The 20756-nt window shown below is 40.8% G+C and overlaps 1 protein-coding gene across 3 annotated transcripts; it reads left to right on the top strand.

Annotated features, from left to right (window-relative positions):
* The first annotated feature begins 1347 nt into the window (after positions 1 to 1347).
* On the top strand, positions 1348 to 20673 carry tmem171 (transmembrane protein 171). 3 transcript variants are annotated; one of them, XM_062972315.1, is made up of 4 exons: positions 1348 to 1486; positions 13304 to 14018; positions 16542 to 16683; positions 18460 to 20673. In XM_062972315.1, coding segments are annotated over exons 2-4 (777 nt in total). In that variant the 5' UTR covers positions 1348 to 1486; positions 13304 to 13384; the 3' UTR covers positions 18461 to 20673. The 3 variants fall into 3 exon arrangements, with proteins under 3 accessions (XP_062828385.1, XP_003216368.2, XP_008101177.1); XM_003216320.4 differs by having other exon boundaries at positions 1443 to 1742; XM_008102970.3 differs by lacking the exon at positions 1348 to 1486 and adding an exon at positions 1523 to 1651.
* Positions 20674 to 20756: the final 83 nt, after the last annotated feature.

The raw sequence follows: 20756 nt of genomic DNA on the forward strand, positions 1-20756 counted from the left end.
CTTCTGGAGTGAGAGAATTGGCCGTCTGCAAGGACGTTGCCCAGGGGACGCCCGGATGTTTTGATGTTTTTACCATCCTTGTGGGAGGCTTCTCTCATGTCCCCGCATGGAGCTGGAGCTGATAGAGGGAGCTCATCCACACTCTCCCCAGGTGGGATTCGAACATGGCAGCTTTCAGGTCAGCAACCCAACCTTCAAGTCACTTAGTCCACTACGCCATCTGGGGGCTCCACCGGAGCAAATTACAGGGCGTGTTCAACGCCTCTGTTTAAGGAGCTTCACTGGCTGCCATTTACTTTCTGGGCCCAATTTAAGGTGCAGGTTATCACCTACAAAGCCCTAAACGGTTTGGGACCCACCTACCTTAGAGACCGCATCTCCCCCTACGAACCCGCACGTTCTCTTCGCTCGTCGGGGGAGGCCCTTCTCTCGCTCCCACCCTTCGCAGTCGCGGTTGGTGAGGACGAGAGAGAGGGCCTTCTCCGTCGTGGCCCCCCGGCTTTGGAACTCGCTCCCTAGAGAGATCAGGCAGGCCCCTACCCTCCTCTCCTTCCGTAGGAGCTTAAAAACCTGGCTCTTTCAAAAGGCCTTTGACACTTAATTTGGTGTCGGACTGATCTATCTGCCCATTTTATATTTTATAATAGCCCCATTCTCGAGGTGTTGCCAATGTTATATTGCACTTTGTCCATTTCAACTGTGAAATTACCTTCCCCATTTCGGCCCATTTTGCACTTTGCCTGGGTTCTATGAATTAGTCTCCAGTGTTAATATTGTATGTTTTATGTTGATTTTAACGATTGTTTTTATTGTAATTGATGTTTTTATTAGATAACTGTTTTATTGCTGTGTTTTGATATTTGATTGTTTTATTGGGCAAGGCCCCATGTAAGCCGCCCCGAGTCCCTTCGGGGAGATGGGGCGGGGTATAAAAAATAAAGTTATTATTATTATTATTATTATTATTATTATTATTATTATTATTATTATTATTATTATTTGTTTTTTTTCTCTGTGTAATCTATTGTATATATTTCATGTTCACATGTTTTTGACTTTGTTGCACCCCGCCTGTGGGAAGGTAATAAAATTTATGATGATGTGTCCGTATCTCTTGCAAACCTCTGGTTTGCGAGTAAAAAGGCTTGACTGTGTTTCGCAAAAGAGGCATTGTCTCCAAGGCATGGGATGTTGGGTGGTGCAGACGGGCCCACTTGTGATGCCTGGCTCCTTTGCGTGCCGGACTGGGACACGTTCCGTCCTTGCCTCTTGCTCCGTGGGGCTCCCGGGCGAGAGAACAAGCACGCTGCCTCCCGGAGAAGGACACCAAGCGCCCAGAGCCTCACGTCGCGCGTAGCCGAGGCTCCCTGGACCAGCGCGCAGCCAAGGAGGCTCGCCTCGCACCTGCGCCCTTGAGCAGGAGGAGGAGACCGGCCGATGCGGATGCGCTCCGGCTCCCCCGCCTGCCTTCCTGCGCGGGGCACACGTGAGTCCGAGGAGCCCCCTCCCCTTCCCCCTCTCCTGCGTGGGCTGGAGGCTCCGTGGGTCGCGGAAGGGCTGCTTCCTCCCCAGAGGGCGCGCTGGGAGAAGACGACGACGACGAGGAGGACGCGGCGGCAGCAGCCAAGCAGAGGCGCCGCTGCAGCTCAAGGTCACTCCGGGCGACCCCGTTTCCCGGCTCCGGGCCCCCGACCCCCTTCTCCTCCCCACCGAGGCCGAGCCAAAGGCGGCCTTGGCGCAAGGTACCCAGCAGCGGGCTTGGGGTTATGTAAACAGGCCGAGAGGGAGGGAAGGAGAGGCCGGGCTGGGGCCGGGGCCCGCCTTGTGCCGCTTCTCCCCTCTTCAAGCCCCTTCCATTCCCCAAAACAGGATCTGCTGTCCCGCTCCTATCTGCCCTTGGGTTCCTTGGAGAGTTTGGGCTCCCCCCAGCATCGCCCTCCCTTCCTCTAGCCCTTCTTCCGGAATCATAATAATACAAAGGCGCTCTCCTGGGCTGAGAGACACGTGATGCCCGTGATGTTCAGACGTGCCGCTTCGCACGGTGTTCCGCGGAGGTGCCTCTCTCCGCCGCCCCCTCTTGTTTTGAAATAGGATCCTGGTTAGCGTCGCTGTGGAGGGAGAGGCGGCTGCGCCCAAAAAGCCGTGTTTCTGACTTGTCTTTGTTCAGAAGATGTGCCTTTCTCTGAGGATGAGAGAGTGTGGCTGTGCCCAACGTCATCCAGTGGGTTTCCGCGGCTAATGGGGATCCCAATCCAGAGATTGATTCCTTATCCTATGAGTCAAAAAGAAGAAGGGTTCAAGAAATCTGGAACAAACATCAGCCAAATGGCAGCAAACATTAGAAGGAAAAAGAGGCAGTGGAAATCAAGGAGACATATCATGTCACTTGGGATTACGGATAGGAAAGGAATTTGGGGATTTATTTATTTATCTATCGTTCAGAAGCAGTTGTAATATATTTGAAAACACAAAGTTTAAAAACTCATGATACTAAATGTCCTTTGAGCAGTAGCTGGCCACTTGGAGTGCCTCTGGTGTTGCTATAAGAAAGCCCTCCACTGTGCCTGTGGCAGGGCTCAGGCTGCATGGTAATGGGTGGTGGTCAGTGGTTTGCTCTTCCCTGCACTCGTATGTCGTGGCCTCATTTCTTAAGGTAGGCTCTGCATCTCGTGGTGCCAGAACACAGTCTGTTCAGCGCCTTCCAAGTTGTCCAGTCTCCTGTGTGCCCGGGAGGGAGTCTCTCATTCGGTATCAGCCATGGCTTGAGGTTACGGATTTTAGCCTGCCACTTTTGGACTCTCGCTTGCTGAGATGTTCCTGCAAGTATCTCTGTAGATCCTTAAAAACTATTTCTTGATTTAAGGCAGTGGTTCTCAACCTGTGGGTCCCCAGATGTTTTGACCTTCAACTCCCAGAAATCCTAACAGCTAGTAAACTGATTGGGATTGTTGGGAGTTGTAAGCCAAAACCCCTGGGAACCCACAGGTTGAGAACCACTGATTTAAGGTGTTGGCATGCTGACTGATATCTGAACAGGGGATGGGCTGGAGATGTCACTGCCTTGGTCCTTTCATTGCTGGCTGCTACTCCCCAGCGGATGTCAGGTGGTGTAATACCAGAGATGAAGTCCAACACGTCATAATACCACTAGCACTCTGAAAAAAAACCATGAAAAGACCCCTTTCCCAACCCTCTTTCTTCCCTGCACTTCAGTTTATCCTAGTCCAGGAAATTGCTACACTAGACTCAGTTAACTGTTATCCATGAGGATTGGCAGATACATGATGATCAAAAGACAAATGCTGATTGGTAGATAAAAGGAGTTTCTGATTGCTGAAGAGTTATGATTAAAAATAGGCCTTATACTATACCCCACCCTATGCCATAGTACAGGGCTTCTTACACTTTTTCCACTTGCAACCCCTTTCTGCCGAAGAAATTTTTGTGTGAGCCCAGTTACATAGGTATATAAAATACGTATCAAAATCAAGTATTTACTGATAATAAATCAGCATTTGCAAGGTTTGCCAAATAGGCTGATTTCCCCTTTTTATGGAGTGCAGCTAAAATATTTTCTGCAGAGTCCACTGTAAATACTGTGTATTGTTGCTAACAGATTTGTGTAAATGGGTGGCATTCAGAAACCTTTGACTGTTGTCAAATTTTTCATGACGTCAACATCAAACTAAGGGGACCCCCAATTTAAGAAGCAGTGTCGTGGCATACCATATATACCAGGCATGGGCAAACTTTGGCCCTTCAGGTGTTTTGGACTTCATCTGCCACAATTCCTAACAGCCAGCAGTTCAAAATACCTGGAGGGCCCAAGTTTGCCCATGCCTGGTATATGCCATATACACATGGCTTGTTTTAGGGTGAATTGTTTTGATTACCCTGATACAGAAAGGCAGGATAGAAGTGATTTAAATATATGAAGAACAGTGTTTCTACCATATTTGTACATCTGCTGCTAATAACTTATAAGAAAAAGACAAGCATGACGAATGATGAAAAGTGTCAAGACTGCTCTGGATTAAGTATAAGGGAAACTATGAAGGTCTCTAGATAAATAAACAAAGGAAAACTATTAATTGTTTTTAATTTGCCTTTTGTTTTGTATTGTTATATTGTGTGTTGAGGCTTTGGCCTTTGTAAGCCGCATCGAGTCCTTCGGGAGATGCTAGCGGGGTACAAATAAAGTTTAATAATAATAATAATAATAATAATAATAATAATAATATTTTGAGCAGTTCAGTCTTCCATGATGTTAAATCTGGGTATGGTAGACTCTCAGTTAACTGGCACCAATTGGGGTTGGTAGATCCCAGATAAATGTAGTTTCTGGTTGCTTGAGAGTTATCATGAAAAATAGGCCTTGTACTATATACCATACTATAAACTGTATTGACTTGATATTAACATGAATTACAGTAATTGAAAATGAATTGACACAAAAAAATAAAGAAACTTAACTCAATGTACTCCAACTCAATGTATTATGAAAACAGATTTTTTATTTCAAGTATTATTTCTTCATTTTTGCCAGTTGCTTGGGAGTTTTAGTTGCTTGAGTTCCAGTTAACTGAGAGTCTATTGCATTTTCTATTTGCTTTGTGTTCATAACTTGGTGATAGAGGCCCAATTTAGGTATCAATTTGTTTGCTCTGCTAACTCTTTGATGCTATTTAACTCAGGCATGGGCAAACTTTGGCTCTCCGGGTGTTTTGGACTTCAACTCCCCCAATTTCTAACAGCCTCAGTCTGAGGCTGTTAGGATTTGGGGGAGTTGAAGTCCAAAACACCCAGAGGGCCAAAGTTTGCCCATGCCAGATACAACTGGGTGAACTGGATTTCTATCCTTTTTCTGGTGGGAATATCACTCAGGAAAACGAACCCATTCATAAGTGATGAAATAGGTTTGTGCCTTCATAACTGTGAGTGTTATCAGAAGCTTTGTTGTTTTGCCTTCAAGAAACTGACACCCCTCCGGAAATCAGTGCAGCGGGATTAGAAATGTTTGGCTTTTTAATAATGCAGAGAAGTGAGCTTGATCTATCTGAATGGGGAAATATGCAGACTTATACACCTATGTCCAGTGTTATGGTTGAGCAATCACTGGAGAGAGCTGTGCCATCAATAACTTCTGGGTTGGGTTTGTTTCAGTTTGTTCTCGTTGACTTTAACATAAAACAAATATGCCTCTTTGATTATAAAAGAGTGGTGTCAAGGTGTCAATAAAGTGCTGCCAGCTGTATTGTCTACTCGTTATTGTTCAGGTCAAAGGTCACCCTTCAGATGTTGTCAGTAAGCATCCCTGTTGAATGTGGAAGTTTATCTGGCAGACTGTTGGAAATAGCAGCCTCCCAAGCCTTTTGCTATTTATTTGTTAATGTATATATTTGCTAACCTGTATTCTATGCAGACCGAAAGGTCCCAGGTTCAAATCCCGGGAGCGGAGTGAGCGCCCGCTGTTAGCTCCAGCTCCTGCCAACCTAGCAGTTCGAAAACATGCCAATGTGAGTAGATCAATAGGTACCGCTCTGGCGGGAAGGTAATGGTGCTCCATGCAGTCATGCCGGCCACATGACCTTGGAGGAGTCTATGGACAACGCTGGCTCTTCGGCTTAGAAATGGAGATGAACACCAACCCCCAGAGTCAGACATGACTGGACTTAATGTCAGGGGAAACCTTTATCTTTACCTTTTATCCAATGCGTATGTTGATTTGCCAGTTTAACTGTACCTCTTTCATGTGGGAGGGGCTTATAGACATGTGATTGTACTGAGCGTGTTCAGACTCAGTACTCCATTTAGTATTCAGTGTCTGCTTTACACCTCAGTGGAGGTGGATGCATGTTTGCATCATACCTCAGTGGATGTGGATGCATGTTGCTGTTTGGACTTCAGTAGAGAAGTATGACTTTTGGACTTCAGTGAGTACAAGTATACCTAAAGACTATGGACTATTGATTAAGAATGATACCCTGTGTACTCAGCACACAGAGAACTACATCCTATCCATAACTGAACTTAAATAAGAAATATGCCTGTATGGTGAATTAATACAAGATTTTTGTGAGTAAAAGAGATGTTATTTTTCAAAGAAGTCTTTTTTTATCTCTCTGAGTGCATATTTTAAACTAAGAAGTTTTAAGGGAGTGTATATCTTTTGGGCAACTGAAATTTCAACTTCAAAGAAACAACCATCATCTGCTAACCAAATATATTTTTGTAGTGGCATGTCTTCATCTTTGGCAGTTCAAAGACATGGTTCTTCAGTTTAACAGTTGAGTTTCCTGTGTGCCATTACATGAATGCTTATGAATATTACTTGTTCAAAGGGTTGATTTCTAACAAGATCATGCTTTTCTTGACTAGTGGTTTTCAAAAGGTGGTCTCCACATGTTCATGGAGATTCACATTTGCCAAACGGATATGACATCATTTCCCCTTTTCATTAAGGTTATGATTGCCATTTATTTCCAAATGAATATGTGCCCAGAGACTGGGTGCAGTTATTTCCAATACAGATTTCTAGAGATCCAATGCTGCTATGATTTAGGCTGTTTCACTATTAACTAGCAGAAATTACATAATACATACAATCCCTTTATTTGCTTCCTTTGTACAACAAAGCTTTAGCCTCCCTATAGGCACATCTACATTGTAGAAATAATGTAATTCAGTACTACTTTAACTGCCATGGCTCGATGCTGTAGAATCATGGGAGCTGTATTTTTACAAGGTCTTTGGCCTTCTCTGTCAAAAAGTGCTGGTGACTCACCAAACTACAACTCCCGGTATTCCATAGCATTGAGCCATGACTGTTCAAGTGATGCCAAACTGCATTAAATCTACATTGTAGATATACTGCTAGTTTTCATTGGATACCTCATGTATTGGCCCAATTCGTCATTTTTTCTATGGCTTCCTATATCCTTCACTGAATCTGCTTCTGGTCAGATTGTTAGAAAAATGTACTGTTCGATATGGTGAAATCTTTGGAAGTTACAGAACTTTCAGTGGCTTGAGTGCGATTTCATAACAACTAAAGCTGTAGCTGGGCTGATCCCTCTTTGTTGTACAATTATAGTGTTAATGTCTGCTAAATAAAAATAAATATGTATTGCTTTCTAGACTGAGGTGGGGATCGTGCAGCATTACATGTGTTTTTAGACTGCAGTTCCTAGCAAACATAGCTAAAGTGAGGAAAACTGAATGTGGTAGTCCACACGCTTCCCACCCATGCTGTAGTTCAGGGCACATAACAACAGCAACAGTTGAGTGGAGGTATGAATCCCCATTTAGCTTCAGAGGAAGGCAAAAGCAAAGTCCTTCCGAACAAATATTGCCAAGAAAATTCCATTATAGGTTCACATTAGAATCATCATAAGTCAAAACAACAAAGACACACAACAACAGAACACCTTTGGAGAACGTTCCTTGACCCTTGCTTGAGGTTTTCTCCCCCTTTTCCTGCCTTTGCGTAGAACAGAGCAAAATCTCAGAGCATCCTGTCTTTGTCCTGTTTTTATTTATGTCTGTTCTCTTCTGTGGTGGTTTCTTTTTGTCCAAGGTTTTGCTTCATTAACTTGTGCTATTCTTGTACATTGGTCAGTGTTCAGTATGCCTTACATTCTGAAGTAAATGCAAACTGGATGGCAGCATGACCTCATGATCTTTCCTCTTGTTTTGACTTTATGGTTCTGCACATGTGAGCTGCCACAATGTTTTATAATCTATCAATCTAATTTTTCGTCTGGTGACTGGAATAACTGCCTCCGTTTTATGCAGTACATTCAGTCATGTCCTAGTCATATGCCCTTCAGAAAGAATTAGGCTTCTTTTTGCCCGTTCTCACATTGCTGAAATAAAGGTTGTCATTCAATATCCTTTTCCTTGGCTATTCCCTACCATTGGGGATTTCTGCTTATTGTTTATGGAAGTGGTCACTGGAATAATGTTCAAGCCTAGCACCTGGCATAACACCTATTCTGAGTTTTCCTTCTTCATCGCCAATCAGTGGAATGCCAACAAACAGCTATGATGTATATCTAGCTGCTTTTTTGACTTAGTATAGGTTCTCTTAGACTAGTATTGGTCTATCTCGTGCCTTATTTACATTCTGTCCAATGTAGGCCATAATCCTGTTTTGTTGTATAGATTCCACTTTCTTCGCCTAGTCTGTTTTTCTTCTTTTAAAACCAATTGAATTGGGTGATCGAGCTGAATTGGTTTCTTAATACATGTTTAATTGTATTACTGTTTAAAGTGTGAACTACTTTGGGTCCTAGTAATAATAGTTATATTTTCATAAGATAGTTTCTTCCCTCATGTTGTTTGGACAGTTGAGAATTAACGTGCATTCAGAAAGTCCTGGAGGGAAGGGAAGCAGGATGCTAAGTGTTGCCTGAGATAAAGGGGTTGCTTGGCTTTTTGAGTTTACTCCTGAGTAATAAACTCTAACAGCCTGTGAAAACCAGCATGCCTTGGGATAATTCATCTTGTTTAAGTATACATAAAGTCTAGAAAGCAAGTGTTGTATTGCTTGTCTGACCTGGTTCTGTTTATCAAGTCTTGAAAAACTATGGTTGAATTTGGCTACATTTTGAACTGGACTTTGTTTTTATTATATTTGTAACCTAGCTTTGTCACCTGATTAATGAAATCCCATTTATATATGATGTGGAAGCACCACTTGACAATGCTGGATTCACTTGGATGCCAAGTAGGTTAGAACAGTGCTGGTCTGTGAGTTGAATGGCAGTCTGCAACCAGTTTAGCTGCATATCTATGGTGACCTTCTAGGAAAAAATAAACAGTTGTGGCGAATGGACACAAACATGATATCAGTCCATGGCAGTTTAGTGGGGAAAATTTCTGGTCTCCCACATCAGATAGCCTGAGCAGAACTGAGCTCCTACTGTTGAGCAAAATCTATTGAAGACAGATAGGCAATCCTTAAGTTTAGCTAATCTTTCAGTGCTTCCCATCTGCATAATGAAGGAGCTGATACTTTCATTCCCAGTTTGAGGAAAAGCTAGGATGAGTAATAAGATACAAAATATAGTGTAGATAGGAATGAGAAAATCTCTGTGTCTGTGTTTGTGTGACAGAGTCTTGATAGAAGAACACGTGGTTCTCTGGGTTGCTGTGAGTTTTCCGGGCCATGTTCCAGAAGCATTCTTTCCTGATGTTTTGCCTGCATCTATGGCAGGCATCCCCAGAGGTTGTGAGTTATGTGGTTCACTTGTCAGAGTTTTGAGTGTAACTCTAAATCATTAATCCAGGCCTATTGACCCTAATTGCGAGAGAGAGAAAAAGACTACAAAGATTTACTCTGGTAGCTTATGAAATAGATTTTTGGCTGACTGAGGGCCTTCCTTCTGATTCCAGATCTACATTTTTCCTGGAAGAAAAAAGTAAAGCTCTTGTGAATCCCGTAAGATATTCATACCTGTTTCATGAACAGATAAGGGATTCATGCCAGATGTGTCAGCAGTTAAGAGGGCTGTTGGTTGCATAAATAAATTAATCTGGAAAAGCCTCTGTGCACAAGCAACCTGTGATTAAAATGTTTTTGATGCACTATCTTTACTGGCATAAAGACTATATCTGGGGAACTGGAGAACATAATTAAATTTCATGGAAACCACAAGTCCCATACTAGTTCTCTGATTTGTACGTTGTTTTGCCACTTTAAAAAGAAATATATATGTGTGTAAAATGTTGTCAGAAAGATACCAGGCAGCAGTATCCATCTGCATTTCTCCAAGCACAATTTCTGTTATTAATACATCTCATACTAGGAATATCCCAGTCCTGTAGTCTTCTAAGCCCTGGACAGTATGGATACTATTCCTTTTTGGTGAGGCAAGAGAGCAAGTATCATATTCTGAGAATCTTGTGAAGTTCCATATAAGGAGCAAGATAAAGATTTTCCACAATGTAGACCGTTGCAGCAGTGGGACCTTAAAGCCTGTGAGTATTCTGTTCAGCTAGCACTTCTGGCCCACAGCCTTTTCACGCTTCCTTTCAATATTCTCTTACCAGGCGACACTACTTACAGATTTAATCTGGAAACAAAGCTTTCCATTGCTCTTTCAAGTCTAAATGCCACAGGGGAGTGATTTCAGGGGAGAGACAGCCGGAGAAAGAAAGAATAATCTTTCCTTTTCCACCACTCTTCTCATGTACTGTAATGTCCATGAAGATTTTCCTACACCTCTATTTAGTTATGCTTTCCATTAAACCAATGCATAGTTGCATGAACCAGGAAAATATGAAACACTGAGCCAATGTATATGTGCGTGTGTATAGGCAAAGGTTTTCCCCTGATATTAAGTCTAGTCGTGTCCGACTCTTGAGGGTTGGTGCTCATCTCAATTTCTAAGCCGAAGAGCCAGCATTGTCCGTAGACATCTCCAAGGTCACGTGGCCAGCATGACTGCATGGAGCACAGTTACCTTCCCATTGGATCGGTACCTATTGATCTACTCACATTTGCATGTTTTTGAACTTCTAGGTTGGCTAACAACAAGAGCTCACCCCATTCTCCAGATTCAAACCGCCAACCTTTTGGTCAGCAAGTTCAGCAGCTCGGCAGTTTCATCCACTCTGCCACCAGGGGCTCCACATGTGTATATATACACATACACATATATTAATTATATGGTAATCGAGCATGGCATAGTGATTTGAGCATGGAACTACAACTCTGGAAAATCTCGAATCCATGCTTGGCCATTAAAACTCACTGTGTAACCTTGAGTACGTCACATACTCTTAGTCCTAGAAATATCCATGATAGGGCTGCCATACGTGAGAAACAACTTGAAGACACAGAATAGCAACAACAACAAATATCTAACATGAGCAACAGAATGCGTGAACAAGGAATAATAGTAAAGCAGTCATGCCATATTTACTTTGTTTCCACCCACTGCTGGCATGGAGCCCTTCCTGAAGATTGTCCATGGGGAATGCAGCCCTCGAGTTTAAAAACTGCTACCTAGCACTGCTGTGCTGCAGTGAAACTTAGTTGCTTTGCAGCATAATGCTTGACTCCAAGGCTGTGCTTGATAACGAAATAAGATATAAAACAAGTTAATTTAGTGTCCGATCCTATCTATCTATCTATCTATCTATCTATCTATCTATCTATCTATCTACCCAAGTAAGCCTTAATTTATTACCGAACAACAACTGTATAGACCAGTGTATTCAGGCCACATCTAGACTACGACTTCAGGAACCTCAAACTACCATCTGTCATTCGGGCCCCACTAAGTGCAAAGTTGTTCACCTGTAACAAAACTGCCTTAGGTTGAACATTTATGCTTGTGGTGAGTAAAGTGCATGTTTCCAAATATTATTAAATTGCAACTGCTACCGTTCTTCAACATTGGCTATGATGGATAGACCTGATCAAAGGTGTACTCTAATAACATTGAGTGGACTGCACTTTGGTCGTGCTTGTTTTAAATCAATTTTCAGTCTGCTCCTAACATGTTACCTAGCAGCATATTATTCCTATCCTTGTGATATTTCTTCATTTGTGTTTGGGGTAGTTATGTTAATCAGCTTTTACTCAAGGTGTTTTAAACAGACTCAGTTAGTTCATTTATCCAAATGTTTTGTGCCCCTTTGCTAAAGCAGAGCAGGAGGGTATCTAGAATGAGTTTAATATATACCTTTAAAACAGCTTTGTCGAAATAAGTGGGAATTGTGGAAAGATATCATCGTGTACTAAAGTTGTTCACGTGGAATAGAGCCTATTGTACCATCCAATTGGGAAAAGTGAGGATTCCCCTTTTCCCTCCTCCTGCTTCGAATATGTAACCAGAGTGAAGGATCAAGCCCGGATTTACATTCTTTTAGGGACAGAGAAATCCTGATCAGTTCTGTACATTTTTGGGGTTTTTTAATGCCAAAAGCAAGCTAATTCGTATTTTGTTATTTTCTTTGTATTTAATACATTGTAATATATTTATTAGTTTAAAAAAATCTCGTTATGAGCACATCCTACATAGTATATAAGCTTTTTTTCCAGATTCAGGGTTTTACTGTTTACTATAACTGACTGATACATAGCTGAGTTCCTTTTTAAATCATAAGTTAACAGCTGATGGACTTTGGACATCCCTTCTGCTAAGTAAATGCAAAACCTCCCCGTCATATCTCTAATGGTCTCTTTCCTGACATATATCACACTATTACCTATCTGTCACGTGTATGTCCTAAAATGCAGTTTTTATGTGTTCTTCCTTTTTTCTTTTACAGGTAAGTAAATCTGGGAGTGGTGGTTCAAGGTCTTTCAGATAATTTTGTGACTCCTGGTATTTATACTAAGATTTTTTTCCTCAGAGTTCAGTTCTCTAGTCAAGGTTGGGGAATCTGAAGCCCCCAAGAACATGTTAAAAACAATGCAGAAGTCAAAATAAAAGTATAAGTGCAAGATTTTAAAAACTAATTGGGGTCCTCTTGTTTCTCCCAGATGAGTCTGAGAATGCAGTGAAACATTGACTCTCTCCCAGTGGTTCCCAACCTTCCTAATGCCACAACCCCAACCATAACATTATTTTTTGCTGCTTCATAACTGTATGAATTGTTATGTAAATATCTGATATGTGGGATGTATTTTCATTCACTGGACCAAATTTGGCTCAAATACCCGATATGCCAAATTTGAATACTGGTGGGGTTGGGGGGATTGATTTTGCCATTTGGGAGTTCTAGTTGTAGTTCATCTACAATCAAAGAGCATTCTGAACTCCACCAATGATGGAATTGAAACAAACGTATCCCACAGAACTCCCATGACCAACAGAAAATGCTAGAAGGGTTTGGTGGGTATTGACCTTGTCTTTTAAATTTGTAGTTCATCGACATCCAGCCTTCTCTGCCAAAGGAGTTCCTAAGACTATCAGAAATATGTGTTTTCTGATGGTTTTTGGCAATCCCTCTGACACCCCCCCTTGCCTCCCCCAGTGGTCCCGACCCCCAGGTTGAGAAACACTGATCTCTCCATTTTGCAGGTTTATTGCGCTTACGAAAAGTGTTGTAGCTCAATAGCAATGCACATGCTTTGCCTTCAGAAGGTCCTCTTTTATTCCCAGGTACTATTCTTAAAAATGATGACATTCTGTCAGCATAGCTTCAAGGTCTTTTGAAGCAAGGAAGCATAGGAGAATTCCGAACTCCAACCAACAGTTGTTAGTCAGGACTAGAATGAATCTGTAAAATTATCTCTATATGTTCTCTAGTTTAATAATTGTTGTCATATTTTTGTTTTAATTCTCAGGCCTAATGAAGTGTACCATCACCATGGTTTCCTTAGAAGAAAACATATAATAGCTTGAAGAAGCATTTTAAAAAATTAATAATGTATCCAGTTCCTGGTACCGTGAATGGAGTAGAAGGAGACAATGGACACCCTAGGAAGCTTATCTCTTTCCTTTTTGTTTTTGGCATTACGTTGTTATGTGCTGGATTTCTGCTTTCAATGTTTGTCTTGCAGACATGTCCAAGTGGGGGCTTTGGCGACTGTAAAGGAGCCCTTAAAATCATCGGGCCCTTACTTGCTGTGGTTGGACTAGTTTGCATCATTCTGGCACAGTCAAGAGCCAAAGGCTACCTTCAAGAAGTCCAGCTGCACAATGACCAGGTCTACGGTTTTGTTTTTTGTCGAGGAAACTGCCAGTTTGCTCAGTTTCTGGTCTTCGGCTTTTTATTTTTAACTAGTGGGATGCTTATTAGTGTCCTTGGCATATGGATCCCTGGATGCAGCCCAGGATGGCGTTACCAGCAACAGTTTAACCACAGCAATACATCCAGCGTTGAACTTCAAGACTGTGGATTTCATTCTGTTCAAACGATGGGCCCTTTGATTGTGCTTATTGGATTGTGTTTCTTTGTGATAGCTCACATTAAAAAGAAACAAAATGTAAATCTCGTTCAAGAATCTTCTGCCCATGAAGAGGAGCAACTCAACCCTGATTCATTTCATGTTACTGTAGGTAAGTAAAAGGCCCCGGGCCAATAATCTTGCCAGTAGGCAGCTCGGCAAAAGTCTCTTGAAAAGATTGCTATATTGTCTCAGCTCTTGAAGGATAGGGAAAGAAAAGGAAAACTGTAGAATCAAAGATGTTGAAGAAGAAAAGTCAAGTGAGATGAGCATACTGTATATAGTATGCCGTGTATTTCTTCAATTCTAAGATGCACTTTTCCCCCTATATGAACATTTCTAAAAACGGGGTGTATTTTTAGAATCACAGATGTGAAATCAAATATAAGTAAAAAAAATTGACAAACCCAAAAGGCAGGATTGACTTATCCTTGAGTCAGTGTGAGTGCTATACCTTAACTCTTATCAAAGATGAAACCAGCTCCTTCTCTGAGTAGCCTGGAGAAAGGTGAGAACTTAGTCCTTCCAGGGAGAACCTAAAAGAAGCAGTCGCCCCTTCTACTCTCCACGGTTATGCTGTTTCTGGCTGTTTTGAATGCCTGGGTGGGAAAATGATGGCAACAGCATCTCTTTGGCACGTCCCCTTAGAAGAGCATCAAGAGAGTAGAGGAGATCAGCACAGGGGCTTTTCCATGCACAAGTCCATAGCCAAGGGGGTGGTTTAGGGGTTCAAACCACCCCCGAAATGTTTAAGGTAAAAAACAACAACACCTGGTTTACTCATGAATTTTAACTAGTTAACCAAATCCCCATGCCAAATACACAAGAAGCAAAAATTACAAGCACTATCTCAACCAAATTTTGATTATTCACACTATCATTACCTACCTTTCTACCAATTCACATTGCAATAGCTGCAATAGCTGACATAGTTGGAGTTAGCAAGTTGGTCTACCTGCAGCTGGGAGAGAAAGTCTAAAGGGGGGGGGGTTGATTTGACCTGGATTGCAGGTGGAAACTGTGGAAGCTGAGGTGTCTACCACTAGTTCATCTAATCCAAGCCCTGCCAAAGAAATAATGGAACAGGAGCAAAGAGAAGAAACTGTGTCATTGGACTTTATATGAACAAGACTGTTTCTGATGACCAGCTGAAAGCTCAATTAGTGCAAAATCCACAGACTCTATTGCCAGGATATGTATTTCCTGCGGATAAGAAGAGGCATCCTAAGTTTTTAACCCAAATGGTTCAACAGATTTTCCTGGTTAGCCTGCTCATTTAATTTCATGTACAAGGTGCACTCTGTAAGTACGGTGTGGTGTTTGGAAGAGAAGTTGGGGATAAAGGTCTCATCAGAAGCTTGGTACATTGGTTGGTAAACCATTTGTGCGATGGGAAAATTCAATAGAAGTTTTCGATAGACACAAAAAAAAAGTACCATTAGAACAATTTGTGCTTGGCTGAAAACTTCTTGCTAAATCACAGTGAAAAAGTCTTCATGATAAAGGAAATAGGTAGAAAACAGAAATGATGGTAACTTCAGGGCTGTGTTGAGATCTCTTGCCAGATCTGGAGACACTGGCCTGAAAAGGCATCTAGGGGGAAGGGGGGGGGCTCAACCCCTCCCAATTTTTTTTCTAGTTACAGGGCTGTCCTTGCATCATATTAAAATCTATAATTTTAGCCCCCAAACCTCCCTTTGACTTATGCATATACCAGTAATCTAAAAACAAATAAGATAGGGCTTTTGCCAATTATTCTTACACATATGTAAATTTAATTGGTTAACTACAGGCAGTCACCAAGTTACTAAAGAGATAGTTTCTGTAGGTTTGTTCTTAAGTTGAATTTGTTTTAAGTTTGAACAGGTACATTTTTAAGTGTAACTCCAGCCAAAAATACATACTTTTTAGCTTTGGATTGCATAAGGAAGGGTTGACACTCCTGTGGTGTTTGTTTTGCTGACACTGACCTGGTTTAAAAGATTTCACCACACTTTCTGTCCCTGTGATAATTGGATTTTTTTTAAGATGGCTTGTTGGGGAAACAAGGATTGGACATAAAGCATCAGTGGAGACACTGTTTCCCCATGATAACTCTTTCGAGTAAATTTCCCTTCCAAGGAGTAAATTTCTTTCACTTCCTGTCATCTCGCCCCCATTCTTAACTAAGAAATGTTTGTAAATAAGATGTTTGTAACTCAGGGACTGCCTGTATTGGTTACAATTATCATTAATTGACTGATGTACTTCATTGGGGCACCGTTTGGAAAAATGGTTTGCATAAATAAAAGACAAAGAACCATTAATATCTTACCTGGGAAAGAAACTGAAGCTTTTGAAAATTTCCTCACCAATAAACTGTATAAAAAATGAAATTGGTTGTACAGTGAATATTTCTCTTATGTGTAGCTGTCAGTAGAACTCTTTTTAAAAGTTCACTAAAAGTTTAATCCACAGGGAATGAAGAGAAATAGTATATAATTATAGCTGTATCTGTCTTTTATTCATGAAGCATACTGTATTTATTTCACTAATGTAACATGTTTTGCACTTTAGAAATAGGAATGTCTTACATATTGTAATGAAGACCACCTGCAGAAGAATTTGATTTTAAAGCTCTGGGTTTTCTTTATAGGTGATACTGTAATGGTGTTTCCGCCGCCGCCGCCACCTTACTTTGCTGACTATCCATTGCAAACAGTAACTCCTAGTTTGGAGACAAATGATTTGATTTTAAGTGAAAATCCTCCACCGTACAACAGTGCTTGTGGTAACTGGTAAGGCCACTTATATATTTTCTTTTTAAGCATTTTGTACATGGGTTAATAATGGCTACACTTAGTAGTCAAAGTAATCATGAAATGAGCAGTCCAGGCCTGGAACTTTCCATTAAATAAAGGTTAAATATTTCCCAGCCTCTCATTTTAAATCATATCTTCAAAGCAACTATTAATTATGGAGACAAAAAGAGAAAGACTGATACAATTTGGGTACCTGTTCCCTTTCCCCTTCATGGTGAAAACCCAGTGCCGCAGCCTGATCCAATCCTCTGCAATCCACCCCAGCTGTCAAATCTATAAGAAATAGATGCTATGTCTAGATTGGCTCTCGCATTTTAAAAATGAATGTAGTCTAGCTTTGCTCTGTAGATGGATTATACATTTAGAGCAGTATTGTTGTGGTCCTTTTTGGAAGAATGGGTATGTAGTAAATACATTCCAAAACATAGTTTATGATAAATCTGCATTTTATGTTTATTAATAATTAATGTTGTTAAATCCCCTTACCATGTATTTCTGAATCAGTTGGAACACAATTAACAAAACATCTGCACCCCAAAGGTCAATTGGGTTCTCATCTATGATAAATATGAAATCCCTTTGTTATGTTATTTTAACAGGTATACTATTTATTTATTATTTATTTATTTACAGTATTTATATTCCTCCCTCCTCATCCCAAAGGGGACTCAGGGCAGATCACAGAACACATACGGCAAAACATTCAATGCCAATTATAACAATGATAAGACAGACAACAGATAGAGGTATATATAGGCTTTCCCATCTTTTAACATCTTTGGAGGATGTGTTTGCTTCTGGCCACCGGAGGGTGCTGTCACTCCACCTCCCACAGAAGAGTTTTCTTTGTAAACTTCCTCCTTTTTTCTGATCTAAACGCCAAGCTTAAATATCACCCTGCTTTTTAATGCGGTTCCTATTTATCTACTCACATTTGTTTTTGAACTGCTAGGTAGGCGGAAGCTGGGCTAAAGGTCAGGAGCTCACCCTGACCCAGGCTTCGAACTGTCAACCTTCCAGTTGGCAAGATTTATTGCAGCTTGGCAATTAACCCTCTGTGCTAAAGCCTGGCCCTATGCATCCTTATTGTACATCATTGCATGGAGGGAATTAATAATAATAATAATAATAACTTTATTTTTATACCCCGCCCCATCTCCCCGAAGGGACTCGGGGAGGCTTACATGGGGCCTGGCCCGATAAAACAAACAAATAACAGAAACAAAGCAATAAAACAATTATCCCAGTAAAAAACATCAACATCAATAAAAACAATCATTAAGATCAACAAGCAGGATACAGTATTAAAAACAGGAGACTAAGTCGTAGATCCCAGGCAAAGTGCAGAGTGTTACGAAATGGGGAAAGGAAATTTCACAGTTAAATGGACAATAAAGTGCGGTATAAAATGGCAAGACAATAACAATGGGACTATTATGGAATGGACATATTCAATTACTTGGTTCAGATTTATTTCATGCAAATATACTATACACTTGGTGAAGTAGATATGTCTATATTCACCACAAACAAGGACATACATCAAGCAAAAGCTACCTTTGCCCTTCACCAGTTAGAAAAGCGGAATCTTAACCTGTCAGTGTCTGTGCCTGATGTATAACATTCCTGTATATTTCGTGCATATTATGTCAGTAATATTGTTACCCAGTTTTAATTCTACATGGAGTCAAGTGGGATTTAAATTTAAATAGTACATTTAAAAATCCAATATGTCCCCTTTTTATTTTGCAGAGCACAGACTTGTAATGTATGTGACCTGGCTGGTTACAGGGCAAGTAAGCTGTTGTGTGCCAAGTCGGGAATTGATTCATCCTCTGAGACTTTCTGCTCTCTATCTTTCTTCTGAGTCATCTCCATGATAGAAGGCAAATGAAGCAGCTGTAAATAATGAATGTGTCTTGTCTTCTCCCTTCAATACTGAGATTATCCATTGCTGTATGCTTATCACAAGCTCTGAGAAAAACCCAGAGCTGGAATGGAATGAAATGGAAAGGAAGGAAGATTGTTGTGTCAAATAAGGGAAGGAAAAAACTACAGAAGTTCAGACTGTGAATAAACTGAGATGGAAGAGGCTTTGAGACTTCCTTAGCAGCCAGCAAAGAGAGCAACAAGCTCAACCTGTAAGGTAGCAGAGGATGTTCTAGAAGAGACCCAGCCAAGCCAAGACTTCTTCCACTTGCAAACCAAAGGCAAACTACTCTGGAAAACCTCCGGAGAGGTATTTGTGATAGCAAAGACCAGAAAGTCTTAACAGAAAATCTTTCAGTAGGACCAGAAAACTCAAAGTTGCAGTCTTTATTCCTGGTATTCCTTGTATACAAGTCAAAGGCAAGTTTAGGGGCCAAAATTATGGATTTTGATATGACCTGTGAATGTTGAGGGTCATTCTATGCAGAGGAGAAAGCATCAGTCCTTTGAGGACAAAATTCAAAGAGCTGCTGTCATTACCATGTGCCTATCCAGGCATTCAAATAGGCCAGAAGCAGTGCCATGGCAGAGAGGATAAAGGGAGTTGGTACTTCTTTTAGGTAAACAGACTAAGCTCTCACCGTTCACCACTCTACTCAGAGAAGGGGATGGTTCCTTTTTTTGATAAAAGTTAAGATTCAGTAGTTACATTGATCCATGGATAAATTCACCCAAGGTTATTTGACTAAAATTTCTAGACTTATACTTGAGTATATGCCAGTAGCTGCTATCTGGACCAAAAGCTAGGGTACACACCAATCATAGGGAGAAGACATTCTTGTAGCTTTGTATACCTCTTCATTTCTTTCTCCTGGCTGTTGACAAATTCAGAATTAAAGATAATAAAGCTTTGAGGTTTATTTTGTGTTTGGGGAGACCGTAATGACTCAAAGGTATGCATTTATAAATGTGAGATAGAAAATGATTAAACATTGTGCTAGAAGAAAAGCCGTAGCATATGTTGTGTCTTTAGTGTTTAATTAATGTGGCATATAGCAAGTCTTAGCTTGCAGAAATAAGGGCCATGCTATAAGTTACAGAGGGCATATACTTGCTACCCACATATTCATATCTGTACTCAAATGCACATGTGCATCCGTCTCCCTGTTAAAGTTTAGTAAGACATGTACAATGTGACATTACTATCTTTAGTTTTCTCTTCTTCAGTTTATTAGCTGGTGCTTGCAGGAAGTCGGAGCCACTGAATAGAATGTAACTTTTTTCCAGTTCCTACTTGAGATATCCATCCTGATGGAGGGTTGGGCAGCATCCGTGCTTTCCTTGCAATATTTAGTCTGTGGCAGTAATTCTTCCCTGCCATTGGCAGTAAGATAATGTTGCACATGCTACAGATTTGTAAATTAGAAATTGTAAAGAGAGAGGTGGGGATTTTTATGTTATTTTATTGCTGTCTATAACAAATCCAATGTTGGAAAACACTGTTTGTCTTCTAAATGCCTCAGTTCCTTTCCAAAGAAATCTGGCGCATTGCTTCCAAAAGCAAGGGAGCATGCAAGGTTTATTATATATAAATTCTTGAAAATATTACTTTTTCAGTGAAGCTATAAGGAAACTCCAAAGGATGGTACTTTATTCACACCACTGACCTACCTTTCTGGGTTGCTATTGATACACAACCCGCAATATATTTCCTTACTTATGTGAGGAACCGTAGGTGTTTCCAAAGACTGTTTAACTTAGTCTGGTTGGGTTTGCTCTCTTTTTCCCACCCCCTTCTTGAATCCCCAGATATAAAAATGATTAGTTTCCAAATACCTGTTTTCTGTCTCTAAAATATCTACTGTAATTTTCCAGAAATGACCTGTGATATGAACATGAAAGTAAAAAAACTTGTGCACTGTTAAATATGTCTCATATAATTTACTACAAGGATTTTTTTTCAAAGGCAACAGCTTATTTATTTCACTTGTTCTTCTAACTTGAGCTCTGAAATAAAGTATTTTGTTATCACCATTAGTCCTGGTTTGACTCGCAGTGTCTTAACTACTTTACCCATACAAAAGTTTTGCAGATTAAGGCCATTCTTCTCCACTTGTAAG

The sequence above is a fragment of the Anolis carolinensis genome, chromosome 2 (assembly GCF_035594765.1).
Source record: "Anolis carolinensis isolate JA03-04 chromosome 2, rAnoCar3.1.pri, whole genome shotgun sequence".
Classification (NCBI taxonomy): Eukaryota; Metazoa; Chordata; class Lepidosauria; order Squamata; family Dactyloidae; genus Anolis; species Anolis carolinensis.

Bases quoted from the DNA above. Each gene is read 5' to 3' on its own strand.
- tmem171 (XM_062972315.1), top strand. From the start codon at position 13,385: ATGTATCCAGTTCCTGGTACCGTGAATGGAGTAGAAGGAGACAATGGA. The intron at 14,019-16,541 runs GTAAGTAAAAGG...TTTTCTTTATAG, and splicing joins TTCATTTCATGTTACTGTAG to GTGATACTGTAATGGTGTTT.